Below are 18,675 nucleotides of genomic sequence, written 5' to 3' on the forward strand. Positions count from 1 at the left end.
GATAGAAGGGTATCTGGGGCTTGGAAGTCCAGGAATCATACAGCTCTGAAGGGAAAAGGTATCCTAGTGAAAGGGTATCCTGAGACACAGGGGCCCGGAAACCACACAGCTCCCAACCGAGGGGATCACTAGCTGAGCTGAGGAGCTCAAGAGCTTCAGCCTCACTCCACTTCTTCAGTTCTTCTCTTCATTGCTTCTCGGCTTCTTCCAATTAGAGAGAATCACACCAGGCAGCAAATTTCATAAAAGAGATTTATTGGACGATGCAAGGTGTGGAGGGACAAATCCAGGGATGGCTGCCTCTGCTCCTAGAAGTAGAAAGTAGGGAACAGGAAAAAGGGCAGGGCTTCTATAGAAATTCTTAGGGGGCAGAGCTTTCCAGGGCAGAGATTTCTAGATTTAGGATTCCGTGCTTTTTGTTTTTGTTGTTGTTTTTGGAAGATCAGAGATTGGTTTTTTCCTGCTCTGGAATTGATAGCTTTTTAAAAATTCCCCTTTCCATACACTGGGTTCATGGGTTAGGGTAGGAAGTCCTTCCCAGCCACAGCCAGCTTTGGCTGAGGCTCCATCTCTGTGGAGCTTAGGGAAGCTAGAAAGGAGGTGCTGCAGATGTGGGACAGGTCCTGTGGTGGTATTTCACACAGGCTGTAGGCTGAGACAAGAAAGAAGATGAACTGAGGACAGCACCTCACACTGTTCTGACAGGTACCATTTTGACAGATTTTGGCTTCTTACAGCAGTGCTGTGGGCTGGAGTGGGAAGGAGGGTCTGGCCACTGCTTTGAAAGATTTTGGGCACTGCTTAGGGACTGACTAGACGTAGTGCACACGAACTTAAACAAACACACACACACACATTCACATAACAATTAATACGTCAATTTCTGAAAACCAATAATAAAAAAGGAACTGCATTGCTATACTCCTTCTTAAAAGGAGTGTGGAGATCTCTATTTTCTACACAAGTCTGTCTGTGGCCTCTCAAAAAATAGAATGAAATTCTTAAATGTTGTGTAAGGTTTACCTCATTAAGACAACTAGGTAGATTTTTAATTCTGTGTAAGGCAAGGAATAGAAAATGTAAGCCATTTTAGGTATGAGCTGTATGTAATTAAGCCTCATAAGCTACAATTGGATACTAGCATATCTAATTCTATGTGATGAAAAAAGTTTTTTTTTTTTGTTAAGTAGGCAAAGGAATTACTAAATAAACAATGCAAATGGTGGTTCTTAGGACTGGCAGAGTGCTTTCTTGAAGCCTCAGGGAAGGTTTATGAAACTTTTACTAGGTTTTCTTCCCTTGTCTTATTTTCTCCTTTTGTTTCTTCCTTCTTTTCATTTCCCTGACTGTCAGGCCACTGGTATTATTGACCAAAGTATACCCAAAGGTCATTGATTGCTGTGATTGGTTTGAATGAGATTCATACATCTGAAAGTTTTCGTCTCAGTTGGTGATCCTTTTAGGAAAGACTAGGAGGTATGTCATTGTGAGGTATGTCACTAGGCTTAGAGACTTAGAGGTTTGTAAACTCTCATTCTCTCTCACAACACTGTCATTAGGACAAAATGGCAGCCTATGGAATGGGAAAATATCTTTTCCAACCTGACAGTGGGTTAATATCCAAAATATATAAAGAACTTAGGAAGTTAGACATCAAAAAACCAAATAATTCAATTAAAAATGGAGCTAAACAGAAATATCAACAGAGGAATCGCTAATGGCCAAGAAGCACTTTTAGAAATGTTCAATGTCCTTAGTCATCAGAAAAATGCAAATCAAAACAGACTCTGAGATTTCCTTTTACAGCTATCATAATGGCTAAAATCAAAAACTCAAGTGACACAAAATACTGGCAAGGATATAGAGCAAGGGGAACACTCCTCTATTGTTGATAGGAGTACAAACTTGTACAATCATTCTGGAAGAAAGTTTGGTTATTTCTCAGAAAATTGGAAATAGTTCTACTTCAAGACCCAGCTACACAACTCCTGGGCATAGACCCAAAAGATGCTCTATCATATCACAAGGATGATTGCTCAACTATAGCAGCAGCTTTATAGCCAGTAACTGGAAACAACCCAGATGCCCTTCAACCGAAAAATGGATACAGAAAATGTGGTTCATTTACACAAATGGATTACTATTCAGTTATTAAAAAGAATATCATGCAATTTGCAGGCAAATAGATAGAACTAAATAATATTATCCTGAGCAAAGTAACCCATACCCAAACAGACATGCATGGTATATATTCACTTATAAGTGGATATTAGCCATAAAGTACAGCACAACCACAATACAATCCAGACCCAAAGAACCTAAATAACAAGGAGGGCCCAAGGGAGGATGCTTGAATTTCATTCAGAATGGGAAATAAAATAATCATTGGTGGTCATGGAGGGAGAAAACTGGGTGGAAGAGGAAGTGGGGAGGGGAAGTGTGTGTGTGCGCGTGCGCGCGCACGTGCACACATATATGTATGTGAGGACGAATCAGGTGTAGGGGGAGCAGGGTATCTCTAGGATGTACCAGAGACCTGAGATGGGGAGGCTCACCAATAGCCTCTCATAGGTTCTCTTCATGGTGCCAAGCCTCGATGACCCTTCAGTTGCCGGCCACCACCTGCAACTGAGACTGTACCTTCACCAATGTCCTTCCATGGCTTCTCACAGTGTCAAGCCTCAGCTGCACTTCATGACCTATTCATGCCTTCAAAACCGGTACCACCTGGATGACTCTTACACATTATCAAGGACAGCTGCAGCATGAGGTATAACCTTGGCTATATCTGGAACACAGCTTCTTTAAGCTTTCAGAAAATACTTCCCAGTAGATTTCACCTTAGTGATGCTGGTCTCTTCTTAGTCACTGCTAATTTCTTAGCTCCAGCTAAACAGCATCAATTGTCCCAGTAGTCTCCTTCTCTTAAATATAAAGCTAGAGACACATGGCCAAAGCTGCTGAGTTCTGCTGCTTTCTGGGGCTGGAATATGGACCTCGTTATTCCATTACCAGCTTTCTGTTTTCTGACTCCCTCTCTCCTTCTCAACGTGTTCTCTATTGACTTTGAACTCAGAGATCTGCATAGCTCTATCTCCTATAATGCTGTGATTAAAGGCATATACCCATCATGACTGGATTTAAGATTTTCTTCACCTAGAACCTGCTTTGTCCCAGGCAGGCCTTGAATTTAGAGATCTGTTTGGCTTTGTCTCCTAGAATTAAAGGTGTGTACCAACATGCCTGCATCTAAACTTGGCTGGTAGGATCTTGTTCCCAAATCCCTTAATCTGTTATCGACTAGAACAGAGTTTCACTTTACTTCCTGGTGCTGCTCTAATACTTGAACCATATATTATATATTTTTCCTTTCTAAGCTTACTACACTTGTTCAAAATGTTCTTCTTCATGATGACTTAACCAGAGAACAAAGTCTCTACTGGGCTTTTTTGAGACTTCCTTTTAATATAAATCTCTTTACCTTACACTCAGGTAGACTATTCAGACAAGGGCAAAAAGCAGCCACATTCTTCACCAAAATGCCACAAAAATAATCTCTAGGCCACATTCTGAAATTCTTCTCCACCGAAACCTCTTGGGCCAGGTCTGCATTGTTCAAATCATACTCAGCAACAAAGTCTTCCATATTCCTACTAGGATAGCCCATTAAGCATTACACTGCTTTCCAAAGTCCCCAAATCCACATTCCTCCAAATGAAAGCATGGTGAGGCCTATCACAGCAATAACCCAGTCCCTGATACCAACTTCTGTCTTAGTTAGGGTTTACTGCTGTAAACAGACCATGACCAAGGCAAGTCTTATAAAAACAACACTGTGGCTGGCTTACATGTTCAGAAGTTCAGTCCATTATCATCAAGGCAGGAACACGGCAGCATCCAGGAAGGCATGATGCAGGAGGAACTGAGAGGTCTACATCTTAATCTGAAGGCTGTTAACAGAATACTGACTTCTAGGCTACTAGGATGATCGTCTTAAAGTCCACACCCACAGTGACACACCTACTCCAACAAGGCCATACCTAATAGTACCACTCCCTGGACCGATTATATAAAACATCACACCCAAACTCTGTGTTTCAACATAGAAGCAGTTTCATTAAGTTTTTTTTTTTTTTTAAAATAGTAATAGAATAAAATAAATCATAAATCCAGGCATTTTTCAAATACATTGGGGGAAACATAAAAGGCGAGTGACAGCCAAATAGATAACTCTCAGCTATAAACCTCAGAGCTGATAGCATTCTTAGCCCTTTGATTAGTAGAAACTGGGGTTTATTAAATTGATGCATTCCAAATGCTTTTTAGTGGATTTGTCTTTTATATTAAAATTAGATTAAAGTAAAACAATTTTCCAAGAAACAAAGTAGAAAATAAACTCATCTAAGGGAGACATTCATGTTTTATTTACATATTAAGAAATGATTACACAAGAAAGTTAAGATTTCCATTACCTCACATAGCTTTCTTAAATGGTGAGAATACATGATCTACTCTACTCTTCATTCTGATCATTAAGTCTCCTTTTGACAAACATGGCCCCAGTTTCCCTTTGGGAAACCATCAAGTAAACTCTATTTATCTAAGTCAAGTGTTTTATTGTGACTGTTGTTTTGTTTTTGTTTTATGGAGACAGAGTTTCATGTAGCCCAGGCTGGTCTCCAACTTATTAGGTAGCCAAGGATGGCCCTTTATTTCCACTGCTCCTGCTCCTATCACTCTAGTGCTATGATTACAGTTATGCACTATCACTCCTGACTTGTAAATGCAACTTTTAATATTTCATATACGACAGCATACAAATTTAAAGTTGATTCTTTATATTTTAACATTTTCACATTGGAAATACTGGCTGTTTTCTAAGACAGTAAACTGCACATATGAAACTTTTGGCTATTCAAAAAGTGCATTGGTTGCAGAATTAAGTCACACCTATGATTTCTCACTTCAAGCGGACTCTTCCCATTACACATAACTGAATGTGTTAATATAAACTAGCTTTAAAAAATCATCAGGGCCAGGCATGGTGGTTCATGCCTTGAACCCCAGTACAGGTGGAACTCTGAGTTAGAGCCTGGCCTGGTTTACATAGTGAGTTTCAGGTCAGCGAGAGCTATGTAGAGGCCCTGCCTCAAAGTAAAAAAGGAACTGGGCATGGTAGAGCTCTTTCCTGGCATATGTAAGGACACAGTTTGGCAAGCAAAAATTAAAATGGAATCCCCATGACAAGGTACAAAGAACTTGAGAGTTAAATATTTGGGTTAATTCTATTTCTGGATTCTATTCAAACTCAGCTCTGCTGTCATGTGTCCTCAGCGGTTATGATCAGAGTTCAAGGCTGCTTTTACAAAAGAAGTGTGGCACATGGTCCCTTAGATATAAGTTAAAAAAACAAAACAAACAAACAAAAAACTTGGCTCAGCAAATAAGTGAATACAAAGCTTCCTGTTGTCCCTTTCCATCTGGGGAATGTCCACCCGGATCCAACCCCTTGTCTTCTCCGGAAGCTGAGTCAAGGGGATGTGGAGCCTAAATTGTCATAGAATCTCCCGACTCCGAAATCATGAGAGTGGGGCCAGGCCCGGCCCAGCACTCCCCACGCAGGTAATTGCGTCCTAAGGCTGGCCAGGCCCGGCCGGCAACCACGAAAACAGCCCTCCGACGCGGGTTGAGGTGCTCACCTTCCTTCCAGGACGCCGGTTCCACCTCCGCCGCCAAGTCAGGTCTCGCTGGAACCATAGCTTTAGATTCCAGAACTACACCAGCCGGCAAATCGTCAGCCATTTCAAATTTACGCGGGCGGGCGGCTGTCACAAACCAGAACGCGATGACGACATCTCTAACGTCAGTACTCGGATAGAGGAGCTTCTTCAACTTTCAGTAACTGCGCTGACAAGTGTTTCAGCGCCACCTATGGGATTGGATGACTGCTCTGGACCAAGTTTTTCCCACTCTGGTTTAGCCAAACAAAAGGATGTTGAATATTAATATAATTTGGATTGATTTCTCAAAAATCAACAAGGCGAATTTGGATGTTGAGCATAGTAGAAAAGATAATGAAAGTGAAATGATTAAGATATGCCATCTGTAATGACTCTATTTTATGTTTGCTTAAAGAGTTCTTAGGCCAGTTTTAAGATTCCAAGGCCTTGGCCATGGTCCAGAGGTATTAACTGAAATAAACGACAAGTTATGTCTAAAATAACTGCTATTTTCTGCTAATAATAAATACTTCAAGATTACTCTAACACCCACTTTACATTGGTGTACTTTAGTGGGTTTTGCCTTTAAAACTATATATCCCTGAACTTTGTCATCAAGTGACTTTTTAGAGGCTCAAGTCTGATCTTCAGTAAAAAGGACTTAAAATTTTTAATTTGCTTATTCAGTGTGGTTGTCAATTACAGTGAATCATTTCAAAAAGTAAAAAAAAAATCACAAAAACAAACAAAAAAGATGTACGTGTTTCAGCCACTGCTAGTCAGTGCTATTACCATGAAAAAGATCCCTTCATGACTCAGGAGCTGGCTATAGAATGAAGCAATATTATAATGTTGGCATAAGCAGTTCTGTCACTGTCACCAACAGGAACAAGACACTGGGTAGTTTCAAGTAATGTTAAATTATATTTAAATGGGCTGTGGTGGCATATGCCTTTAATTCTACTACTCTAGAGTCAGAAGCAGAGACAGAGACAGGAGGTAGATTGCTAGGAGTTCCAGGCCAGATTAGTCTACAAATCAAATTCCAGTCCAGTTAGGGTGACATGGTAAAACATTGTCTCAAAAAGTTATATTTAATATGTTAATTGATTAACGTTAACACTTTAAACTGTAGCTAATAGCAATAGCTAGTATTTACTATTCAAAATACTGCCAGCAAGTTTTACCTAGAATATCTTATTTAAACTTCAAAAATCATTCTATGAAGTTGGAAAAATGTTTCAACTGATGTGATATTTGCTGGGCAAGCATGAGGAAATGTTTGGTCCCCAAACCCACATAAAAAACTAGACATGGTAGTAACCATTTGTAATCCCAGTGCTGGAAGAGGGATGGTTTGGAGACAGGACCACTCTGGATCTTACTGGCCAGCAAGTCTATCCAAATTGGCAAAATTCAGGTTCAGTGAGAGACCTTATCTCAAAAAATAAAGTGGGTAGCCATAGAAGAAGACACCAGATCTAAACCTCTGTTATTTACACACATGTCCACATACTCACATGATCATGCATGTACCACAGACATATAAATATATGTAAATTAATACATAAATATTTTATAAGTCTTCAGGAATTAGTCTTACTATCCCTCAGTAATCTGCCCCTTGATATGTACTCAATAAGCCTGTTTTCTAAAAAAAAATTCCTATGAGATAAGAAGTAGCAATACAGTCTACTCATTTCACAATGAGATGCAAAAGTCATGAAGAAGTAACTTCTCCAAGCTAATTCAATACCTTTTCCATGGTCTCTTGCTCTGGTGGCTGGCTGTTAGTCATCAAGATGCCTGTGTTTAGAGTGACTGATTGAGGCCTGGGGTGAACCAGATTCTAGAGAGTTGTTCTTTTTCTCCTAGTCTCCTGGCCCCTTCCCAGTGGCTCCCAAGAGACAAAGTTTCCTTTGTATCAGCTCATATTCTCTCTGCATTGCCATCTTCACCATCTTGCCACAGGTATCTCAGTAGCACCTAAACTTAGTTCTTTCTCATCCTCCATGTCCGGTAGAGCTCAGTCTGGGAGAATGGAAGCATCAGTATCATCCCTTTGCTTCAACATACTACCTCCCAACATAGTCTACTTTGTACTGTATAATCTGTTTAAAGCCAAATTCTGATTTTATTATTTTATTTCTTATAAGACCTCACAGTACTTTTTTTCTGAAAATTTTAAATGAAAACTTCTTCACTAGGTGTCCTAGGCTGGTCTGGAATTTTCTGTGTAGTATAGGCTGACCTTGAACTCATAATCTTCCTCCTGGAATTACAGGTCTACATTACCACACTTAGGCTAGTTTGTCTTATCTTCAGAATAAACTTTTAACCCTTTAATCACTCTTCTCTAACTTTATCCCCTGATCTTTTCATACTTTCCATAGGCAGATTTTTCTAACCTTGTTTATGGTTCAAGAGGACTAGAGTCTTTTATGGATGAGTAAAGGCATGGCAATAAGAACAACTGGGAGCTCACCTTATGTGTAAGTCAGAGAGTGCTCTGGGGATTTTGGGAGGCTTTTGAAGTCTCAAAACCTCAAATATATGAGCCTATGGGGGTCATCTGTATTCAAACCGCCACATTGTACTCCCTGGCCTCCATAGGCTTATAGCAATATTATATTGCAAAATGCATCTGGTTCAACTTCAAAAGTCCCTAAAGTTTATCAAGTCTCAATTAAATTTAAAAGTCCAAAATACAAATTCTCTTCTGAGACTCATGGCAATCTCTTAACTGTAATCCCCTGTAAAATAAAAATATAAAAGCAGATCACATATATTCAACATACAGTGACAGAGACTATACATTGCCATTCAAAAAGAGAGCAAAGGGGACATAGTGAGGAAATACTGGACCAAAGGAAGACTGAAACCCAGCAAGAAAAACTCAAAATTCTGCATCTCCATATATAGTGTCAAAGTGTTCTACTCCTTAGATTTCCAACTCCTTTCATCTTTGTTCATTACAACAGACTGCCTTCTCTTGGGTTGGTTCCACAATAAGAGGTAAAGATAAATGTTTCTTTTACTGTGGGTATATCTGAGTCCATGTATGTATGTGTATATATAAAATCTACACTTACATATAGGTTCCATGCACTTGTATATTGGAATTTGAATTATGAATTTCTGTATAGCCAAATTAGTTATTTTATTTCAGAAACAGCTGACCATTCAAGAAGTAATAGTAATACATTTGGAGAATATAACAGTACTAACTCAGGCTGGAGAGATGGCTTAGTGGTTAAGAGGACTGACAGTTCTTCCAGAGAGCCCTGAGTTCAATTCTCAGCAACCACATGGTGGCTGGCTCACAACCATCTATAGTGGAATCTGATGCCCTCTTCTGGTGTGTCTGAAGACAGCTACAATGTACTTATGTACATAAAATAAATTAATAAATCTTAAAAAATTCTGAAAGAATTAATAGAAATGTTTAAAAAGAGTACTATCTCTGGTCTGAAAATAAAACTTGGTGGTAGAGTGTTTGCATTATATACTTGAGACCCTAGATTCAATCCGAAGTGCCACAAGTACAAAAACAACAAACTATATTTTAAATAACTTGCAAATTTTTGGTATATTTTTGATCATCCTCTCAATATAGTTGAATACAGGCATTTGGTATGTACATCTGTACAAGATATATATGTGTTCATATTTTGATATATATATTAAATTTATCCTATATATTCTTATGTATATATTTATTATGTGTGCATATATTTGTGTATATATGCATGCATGTGAATATGTCCTAATTATCTTTTTCAGAATAGTTTAGTGGTATAAAATGGACATTTTTATACTCTTCTATCATGCTGCTTGAAGTTGATCAGCTCAGAGAGGTCCTTGTCTCTTGGGGTCTTTTATGTAGATGTCAGAACTTAGCTGGGTCTGAAATCACTTCACAGGCTCCCTCATTTGCATGCCAGGTGGTTGGCTCTGGCTATCAGATAGACTGCAGTGGGGCTTATTGCTAAACTTCATATCACTACCATGTGACCTGGGGTGTTTCCTAACATGGACACTGTTCCAAAGTTCCCAAAAGAAAATCCAAGGTAGGAACTGTGCTGCCTTGCTTTGGAAGTTGTGTAGCTTGCATTCCATCACATTATTGACTGCACATTTTCAGGGCAGTGCCTATATGGAGAAAATGTCAAGAAGTGAGCCAAAGACTGCCCACATGTTAAGGCTATCAACCACACATGTCAATGAATGCTGACTTTACATATTGAAGTTGTAAAGACTGTTGTTATTTTTGTTTGTTTTGAGACAATCTTGTTAGTACCCTAAGCTGGCCTAGAATTTGCAATCCTCTAGCCTCATGTTCCAAAGTGTTGGGATTACAATATAAAGCACTTCCACTCCTGACTCCTGTATAGGCTTTGCCTTTTATTTTATATTTATTTACTTTTATGTATATGGGTACTTTCCCTTGCATGTATATTTGCGCACCACATGCATACAGAGCTTATGTCAGAAAGGGTGTCAAATCCTTTAATGATGTTTGTAAACTATCACATGTGTTCTGGGAATTGAAATGTGTCCTTAGGAAGAGCAGTCAATGCTCTTAATCACTAATCTATCTCTATATTACATATTATACAAGCTTTCATTTTTTTTTGTTTTTATATTTCATTCTTACAACTGAACTTTCTTTTTTTTTTTGCAAAATGGCCATTTTTTAAAATTTTTTTTATTCGATATAATTTATTTACATTTCAAATGATTTCCCCTTTTCTAGCCCCCCACTCCCCAAAAGTCCCGTAAGCCCCCTTCTCTTCCCCTGTCCTCCCACCCACCCCTTCCCACTTCCCCGTTCTGGTTTTGCCGAATACTGCTTCACTGAGTCTTTCCATTTGTCTCAAGCTTATTAAAGTAGTAGTATATTTCTCTCATATTCATGTTTGTTGTTTTTATAAGTCTGGTAGAAGACTTTTCAGCAAAAACCTAAGTCTTTCCATTATCCATGAATCAGGAAGGTTATCTGCATGCATTAGCTTTGAAGTTTAAGACTGCATATGTCTTAGTCAGGGTTTCTATTCCTGCACAAACATCATGACCAAGGAGCAAGTTGGGGAGGAAAGGGCTTATTCAGCTTACAGTTCTGCATTGCTGTTCATCACAAAAGGAAGTCAGGACTGGAACTCAAGCAGGTCAGGAAGCAGGAGCTGATGCAGAAGCCATGGAGGGATGTTCCTTACTGGCTTGCTTCCCCTGGCTTGCTCAGCCTGCTCTCTTATAGAACCCAAGAATACCAGCCCAGAGATGGTACCAGCCACAAGGGGCCCTCCCTGCTTGATCACTAATTGAGAAAATGCCTCACAGATGGATCACATGGGGGCACTTCCCCAACTGAAACTCCTTTCTCTGTGATAACTCCAACCTGTGCCAAGTTGACACACAAAACCAGCCAGTACAGAATACCTGTGGTCAAGACTTCACTGTTCATAGGTTGTGGTTTAGACAAATTACTTTTTTAAAAATTGATTTCACTATTTTGTATAAGTACACTGTAGCTTCTTCAGACACACCAGAAGAGGGCACCAGATCTCATTACAGATGGTTGTGAGCCTCCATGTGATTGCTGGCATTTGAACTTAGGACCTCTTGGAAGAGCAATTAGTACTCTTAATCACTGAGTCATCTCTCCATCCTGACAAATTACTTTTAAGTCATTGTTTTCTTTTAATAACAAAACTAGTGTAAGTATAAACATTGCTCACATACATTAGTCTTGTCTTCATTTTAGGACCTTTGTACTTGTTTTTCTTTAGTCACAACTCCAGATTTTTGATATTTTTTTTTAAGTCCCTATCTAGTAGGGTTTTCTCCATCTATCACATAATATTTTTTCCCTTTTTGTATTTCTAATTACCTGTTAGATGTTCTAACAGAAATCTTGCTCATTTATTTACTTGCTTATATTCCTTGATCTACTCCTAAGATTAGGTCATTTATGAACATAATAATTACAGTACCTAGAGTCTTAGAATATGGCTTGGATGGTATGGTTGCATGGCAAATAGTTTGCTTTGGAATGGATGAACAATGAAGAGATTTACCCCTCCTTTGCTTGTTCACTCTGATGCTTTTTGCAGAATGAAGGCTTTGTTTGTAGATTATATAGAGTTTTACTTATGATATAAACACAATGGGTGTTTGTAACAGTTAATAGGCTCAAAGTGAGTAAATATAAATTTAATGGTGTTAACATTTACTTCCTACAGAAAGTATTTTTTTTCATAATTCTCATGCCATAGGTGTTGACTCTGAGGACTTCAGCATCTTTCCTCCTGAAATAAAACATGAGATCACAGCTGGCATGAAGGAGTTTACCAAGAAAAGATGAACATTGTTTGAAGAAATGCCAGAAGCAAAGTACCCAGCAGTGCACAATAACACAGCAATGCCTAGAGTTAAGAACTTCAGTGAAAGTTAAGGAAGAGAAAATAGGTAGGTGGTAGAGTCTAAGTCTTCACTTTATACAGTATTACAGTTACAAGAACATAGCATGCGCATTTCCTGCTATTTCCAGAAGTTCTCTTCAAACACTGAGGCAAAAAGTAATGTCTTCATCTCATGTCTCATGAAGCATAATGTGTTTATTTATTCATTACAACTCATAATCACTCAAATAAGTCTTATATACTTTCCTTCCAAGACTAGGTCTTTTCTTCTGTGTGTTCTCAGCACCTTGTAACATGGTATTCTAGTTTTCAGTGCAGAACTTCCTGATCATGACTACACTCTTAGCAGGTATATCAGTATTTGACATAGTAAGTTCCCAGCATGATATGGTTCTTGGCTAGTTCACATACCTTACTTTAAACCTCAACATACGATGTCTACAAAAAGTAATCATTCACGGAAAATACTTCTGACTTGCAATTCCAGATATGGGATTGTGTGTGTTCATCTCCTTCTATGTGAATTGTGGGAGCAGGTTAATCTGAGTGTGGAACTCCCAATGGTGACTTCAAAGTTATAGGAAGCTGGAGCTGGTGCAGTATATATAGTTGTGTGTTGTTGAATATGTTCTGGCTTTTGATTACTTAATTCATGTCCCCATTCAGACTTGTCTTTAGTTTCTGAAGTATGAGTTCCATTTACCTTCTAGTTGCCAACACCTGCTGTTTCTAGAAGTTCTCTTCAAACACTGAGGCAAAAAGCAAATATGAAGCATCCCTTTATTAATTGATGTAATGATTTTTAATTTGCTGTGGACTTTTGAGCTCATCATAGGCCCTTAAGATAACATGTAGCCTGTCTTTGGAACTCAACTTCATGGGAACAAGTGAGATGTACTTTGAAAAGAGTTTTGACACAATTATGCCTTCCTGTGCACATGGGATTGTGTTACACCAGAAAGTCCACCTTTTTTCCTGAAAATTATACTGGATTTAAATATGTCTACAATAAGCTGCCTAGTGTTAAACTATTGAAATTTGGATCAACATTGGATACTAGCCATGTTTAATCTGATTGGTTTCTTTCTTGTCTCATATGAATCATTACTCTCTTTAAGATGCCATTTGCAGTGACCTCTCACAACTGACTTACTGCATTCTTCTGTTCCAGTCAAAGCACAAAGAGAACATCTCTCTGGTAGTTTTGGATTAAATGTTTGACTTGCAAAGAAAGTTTGAAGCAATTATAAGAAAATGGAGCAGTACCAACACTGGGACCTGGAGAAAGGAAAAAGTTATTGAAATGAAAACCGTTTTGCACATTTGAGAGTGGCTCCTGGTCTCCTTTTGAAATGTATACAATGTGTAGAAGCAAAGAGCCAGCAGAACTGCTGAGTTAAGGGTTAACTTGACTCTTTCTGGCCACTGCCCATGCCATTTATTATTAGAGTTTCACAGGAAAATAAACGTAGCTCTGAGCTCTGAAGTATAATAAGTTAAAAGTTAAAGTTTAAACAATGATGAGTTTGCAATTATTATTTTGGCCATATGCCTGGGAATAGGGGAAGCTTGAAACTTTGAGGAACAATTATAATTCTCTTTTTTTTAATTTTGTTTACTTTTATTGTCTTATTGTTCATTCCCTTATCAACAAAATAGACAATTCTTGAAGTCATTCACTGTAAAGAGATTGGGATTCTCATTAGGAACTACTGGGAATATACCCAAAAGATGCTCCAACATATAATAAGGACACATATTTCACTATGTTTATAGCAGCCTTATTTATATTAGCCAGAAGATGGAAACAAGCCAGATGTCTCTCAAAAGAAGAATGGATATAGAAAATGTGGTACATTTGCACAATGGAATACTACTCAGCTATTAAAAACAATGACTTCATGAAATTCAAAGGCAAATGGATGGAACTAGAAAACAACGGGCTGGAGAGATGGTTAAGAGTGGTTAAGAGCACTGACTGTTCTTCCAGAGGTCCTGAGTTCAAATCCCAGCAACCACTTGGTGGCTCACAACCATCTGTAAATGAGATCTGATACCCTCTTCTGGTGTGTCTGAAGACAGCTACGGTGTACTCATATAAATAACAAATAAATAAATTAAAAAAAGAGTAAAGTTTATAAAGAGAAATATCATCCTGAGTGAGGTAACCCCGATTCAGAAGAACAAATACGGTTTGTAGTCAGTGATAAGAGGATATTAGCCCAAAAGCTCACAATGCCCACAATACAACCCACAGACCATAGGGAGATTAGGAGGAAGGAAGATCAAGGTGTGGATGCTTCAGTCCTGCATTGAGGGGAGAATAGGATGGGATGATCTTGGGAGATGGAGGGAGGGGGGACCTGGGAAGGAGAGAGGAGAGAGGAGAGAGAAGAAATAAGGGGGCATTATTGGGTACCAGAGGGGACAGAAGAGAGGTATAGAGGGTCAGGAAATTAAATAAAAATATGCAGCAGTGGAGGATAAAGAACTGGAGATAGCCACTGAAGGGTCTCTGATACCAGGGAAGTGAGAGGTTCCCAGGATCCAACGGGGTTGACTTTTGTTGAAATGTGAGCAGTGAAGGGGAGATAGAACATGTAGTGACCACCTCCAGTAGATAGGCATGGCCCCCAGTTGGGGATGGGGGTCACCCACATGTTACAGGAAGTATAAAAAAGTAGAGTTGGCACATTCCCATGCTTGTGCCTCTGCCCCAGTGGCCCAGTGATTGACTCCTTTATTCATTAGGGCATTAGGTCTCAAGAACAGCACCAGGCCCATCCATAATACCTACCCATCTCAAAGTTTTTAACCCAGAAATGTTCCTATCCAAAGGAAAGACAGGGACAAAAAGTGGAGCAAAGACTGAAGGAAGGGTTATCCAGGGACTGCCCCACCGGGGAATCCATCTTGTCTGCAGACACCAAACCCTGACCCTGTTGCTGTTGCCAAGAGGCATTTGCTGACAGGAACCTATTGTGGCTGTTCCTTGGGAGGTTCTGCTAGCAACTGACCAATGAAGATGTGGATGTTGGAGCCAAACATCAGACTGAGCTTGGGAATCCTGGTGGGGGAGCTGGTAAAAGGACTAGAAGAGCGAAGGGGGATTGCAACCCCATCGGAAGAACAACATCAGTTTTAATTTTGTATGAATGGTTAAGAAATAATTTGGCTTCTAACCTCCAGAGCTATGCTGCAAAAAAAAAAATGGTAGCTGGAAAAGTGTGTGGGATTTTTGGAAGAAAGAAGTGTTCTATTAACTTATGGGAATACTGGGGTTATTTATCAAGTGAGGTGAAACTGAGTAGAAACATCTAATTGTTTTTCAGAGACTAGTGGCTCATTTAATGATTCTAATTACCTGTTTTAAGAGAAAGGCATACATACTGATCTTGTTTTAAACCTTTCCTGTGATGATGTGGATTCATAAAGGTAGAAGTTACCCAAAACACCTCCTGGTTCAGTCAGTTGATGTCCCAATTTGCAAATGTTATTTTGGTGTGACTAAGTGAATTCTGAACCCATCATTAGGAAAATTTATTTTCAGTTAATATAATGACTTACACTGGATAAAACCTACTTCTTTTCTTATTTATTTATTTATTTATTTATTTATTTATTTATTTATTCATTATAACTACATTGTAACTGTTTTCAGACACACCAGAAGAAGGCATTGGATCCCTTTATGGATGTCTGTGAGCCACCATGTGGTTGCTAGGAATTAAAGTCTGGATCTCTGGAAGAGTAGTCAGTGCTCTTACCCTCTAAGCCATCTCTCCAGCCCCAAACTAAATATTTTTAGTGATCCTTGATAAAAGAAGTATTTAGGCTACACAATATCTCTCACATGTTTTAATCATCTCTGTGATTGTTGATTCAAGGCAAAAATAATATAATTTGGTTCTAGATGTAAGAATTTAAATTTGTGTATTTGAAAATGACCCATCACATTTACAGTCTAGTTATGAATTATGGCTTTGCATATTATGAAATATAATGACATTCACTGAGAAAAAAGTGTCAGTTCCTCTTACATAGACTAGAAGAATTGCCGTAATTTAATGGAACAGTTTTAAAACAGATTTAATTTTCTTCCACTCTCTTTCTGTCTCTTTTATCTATTCACAGTACAAATGTTTTTGAAGAACCATAGATCTGTGTCTTTCTTTGGGTTACACAAGGTAGCTTCTACCTAGGTAAGCCTGTTTCCTGTTAGGCAGAGTTAGGTGCAAGTTAAATGCCAGTACTATGACTATACCAATTCTTGCAAAGCTAAAGATGTAAATTTTAATCTCATAGAGAACCAAGCCCTTTTGAATACAGATGCAATTTCTGTATAGTTCATGAATAGAATTATGTCACTATATCATTACCATTAGTAACAATTAGTAACAATTCTTGGACTATGTTTCTTGTTTGTGCCTGCTGTTACAAAGGAAGTAGAAGTTCAAGATGAGGTTGAGACAAAGTGTTAAAATATTTTACCTGAGCAAACTCATACCATAATCATTTATATAGCCAATGATAAATTTAAAAATATGTTCATATGCAGAGTACTAAGGGGGATTAAATGTGTGCCACTACAGCCATACCAGATGACATTTTGTAGACCAAATAGAGAGATTTGGGTTTGTAAATACTGAAGAATGTTCATCTGACTTTCCTTTCATACTCAAATCTTGGGTGGGTTTGGGGAAATGAAGTAAAGCAATAGCTTGGTCCTCAAATTTCAATACTGGCAGGAAAATCTGAGAATTTTAAGATCCATGGATTAAAACTAAGACCAGGGTGAAAGCTAATTTTTTTCTTGTGTATTTGTATGTTAGTGTTACCATGTAATCTAACTTCTTAAAAACCTCATATACCTTAATTATTCTAAATACATCATATTGTCTGTTCTATGCCACAATCAATTCCCCTAGCTGCTTGTACATACAGCAGTGTTATAAAATGGCAGCTCCCAAGAATTTTCAGCTGTGGAGCAGACTCATTTCTATTCAAGGTTCTATCTTCCCAGTGCACAGAAAAATCTCAGACCTGTTGTTTTATCTGTTTTCTTGGCATTGTAGTTATTGCCTGTGTTAGTTTGGGTCCTTCTGGAAGTTATGCCAAAATAGGATTAGTTATGCAAGGGATTTACTTGGGATAAATGGTTGTGGTGGGGATAAATGAAAGAAGGAAGGAAGGAAGATTTGCCCAGGATCTTCTAGCTTTCATAATCTCTGGTGAGAAGTCTGATATAATTCTGATAGGCCTGCCTTTATATGTTAGTTGACCTTTTCCCCTTACTGCTTTTAATATTCTTTCTTTGTTTAGTGCATTTGGTGTTTTGATATTATGTGACAGGAGGAATTTCTGTTCTGGTCCAGGCTTTTTGGAGTTATGTAGGTTTCTTGTTTGTTCATGGGCATTTCTTTAGGTTAGGGAATTTTCTTATATAATTTTGTTAAAGATATTTACTGGACCTTTATGTTGAGAATCTCCACTCTCTTCTCTACCTATTATCCTTAGCTCTGATCTTCTCATTATGTCCTGAATTTCTTGGATGTTTTGGGTTATGAGCTTTTTACTTTTTGCATTTTCTTTGACTGTTGTGTCAATGTTTTCTATGGTATCTTCTGTACCTGAGATTCTTCTATCTCTTGTATTCTGTTGGTGATGGTTGCATCTATGATTCCCATTCTCTTTCCTAGGTATTCTAGCTCTAGGATTGTCTCACTTTGTAATTATTTATTTTTTTAGTTCCATTTTTAGATCCTGGATGGTTTGTTCATTTCCTTTGCATGTTTGTGTTTTCCTGTAATTCTTTAAGGGATTTTTGTGTTTCCTCTTTAAGGGCTTCTAGCTGTTTACCTATGTTCTCCTGTATTTCTTTAAGGGAGTTATTTATGTCCTTAAAAATCCTCTATCATCACAATGAGAAGTGATTTTAGATCCAAATCTTGCTTTTCCAGTGTGATGGTTTATCCAGGACTTGCTATGGTAGAAGAATTGGGTTCTGATCAAAGAGCACACATGGAGGATCCCATGGCTCCAGTTACATATGTAGCAGAAGATGACCATTTCAGACATCAATGAGAGGAGAGGTCATTGGTCTTGTGAAGGCTAGATTCCCCACAATAGGGGAATGCAAGTCAGGAAATTGGGGGGTGGTGAGCAGGGGGAGGAGGAATGGGATAGGGGGTTTTCAGTGGGGTAACGTGGAAAGGGATTAACATTCAAAATGCAAATAATGCAAATAAAAATAAAAAATTGGGTTCTGATGATGCCAAGTAACCTTGGTTTCTGTTGCTTATGTTTTTACACTTGCCTCCCACCATCTCTAGTCATCTCTAGTGCTACCTGCCCTCACTATATCTAACTGTGATTCTAGGATCCTGTGATCCTGAGATCTTGGGTGTGTCTGAGCTCCTGGAAGTCAAGCTGCCTCTGGGACCCTGAGATCCTGGTGTGACCAAGCTCCTGGGGTTCTGTGATCCTGTGATCCTGGGTATGTAAAAGAGCCTGAGAGTGGAGCTTCCTCTGGG

General features: G+C 38.6%; 1 protein-coding gene across 2 annotated transcripts in view; it reads right to left on the minus strand.

Annotated features, from left to right (window-relative positions):
• The window catches only part of Shcbp1 (SHC binding and spindle associated 1), a 45,348-nt gene extending 39,501 nt beyond the window's left edge, over positions 1 to 5,847 (minus strand). For both annotated transcript variants that reach the window (XM_052162280.1, XM_052162279.1), the window contains exon 1: positions 5,700 to 5,847. In XM_052162280.1, coding sequence (XP_052018240.1) covers positions 5,700 to 5,802 — 103 coding nt within the window. In that variant the 5' untranslated portion in view covers positions 5,803 to 5,847. The remainder of the gene's footprint in view (positions 1 to 5,699) is intronic.
• Positions 5,848 to 18,675: the final 12,828 nt, after the last annotated feature.

This window comes from Apodemus sylvaticus, chromosome 18 (genome assembly GCF_947179515.1).
Source record: "Apodemus sylvaticus chromosome 18, mApoSyl1.1, whole genome shotgun sequence".
Taxonomy (NCBI): domain Eukaryota; kingdom Metazoa; phylum Chordata; class Mammalia; order Rodentia; family Muridae; genus Apodemus; species Apodemus sylvaticus.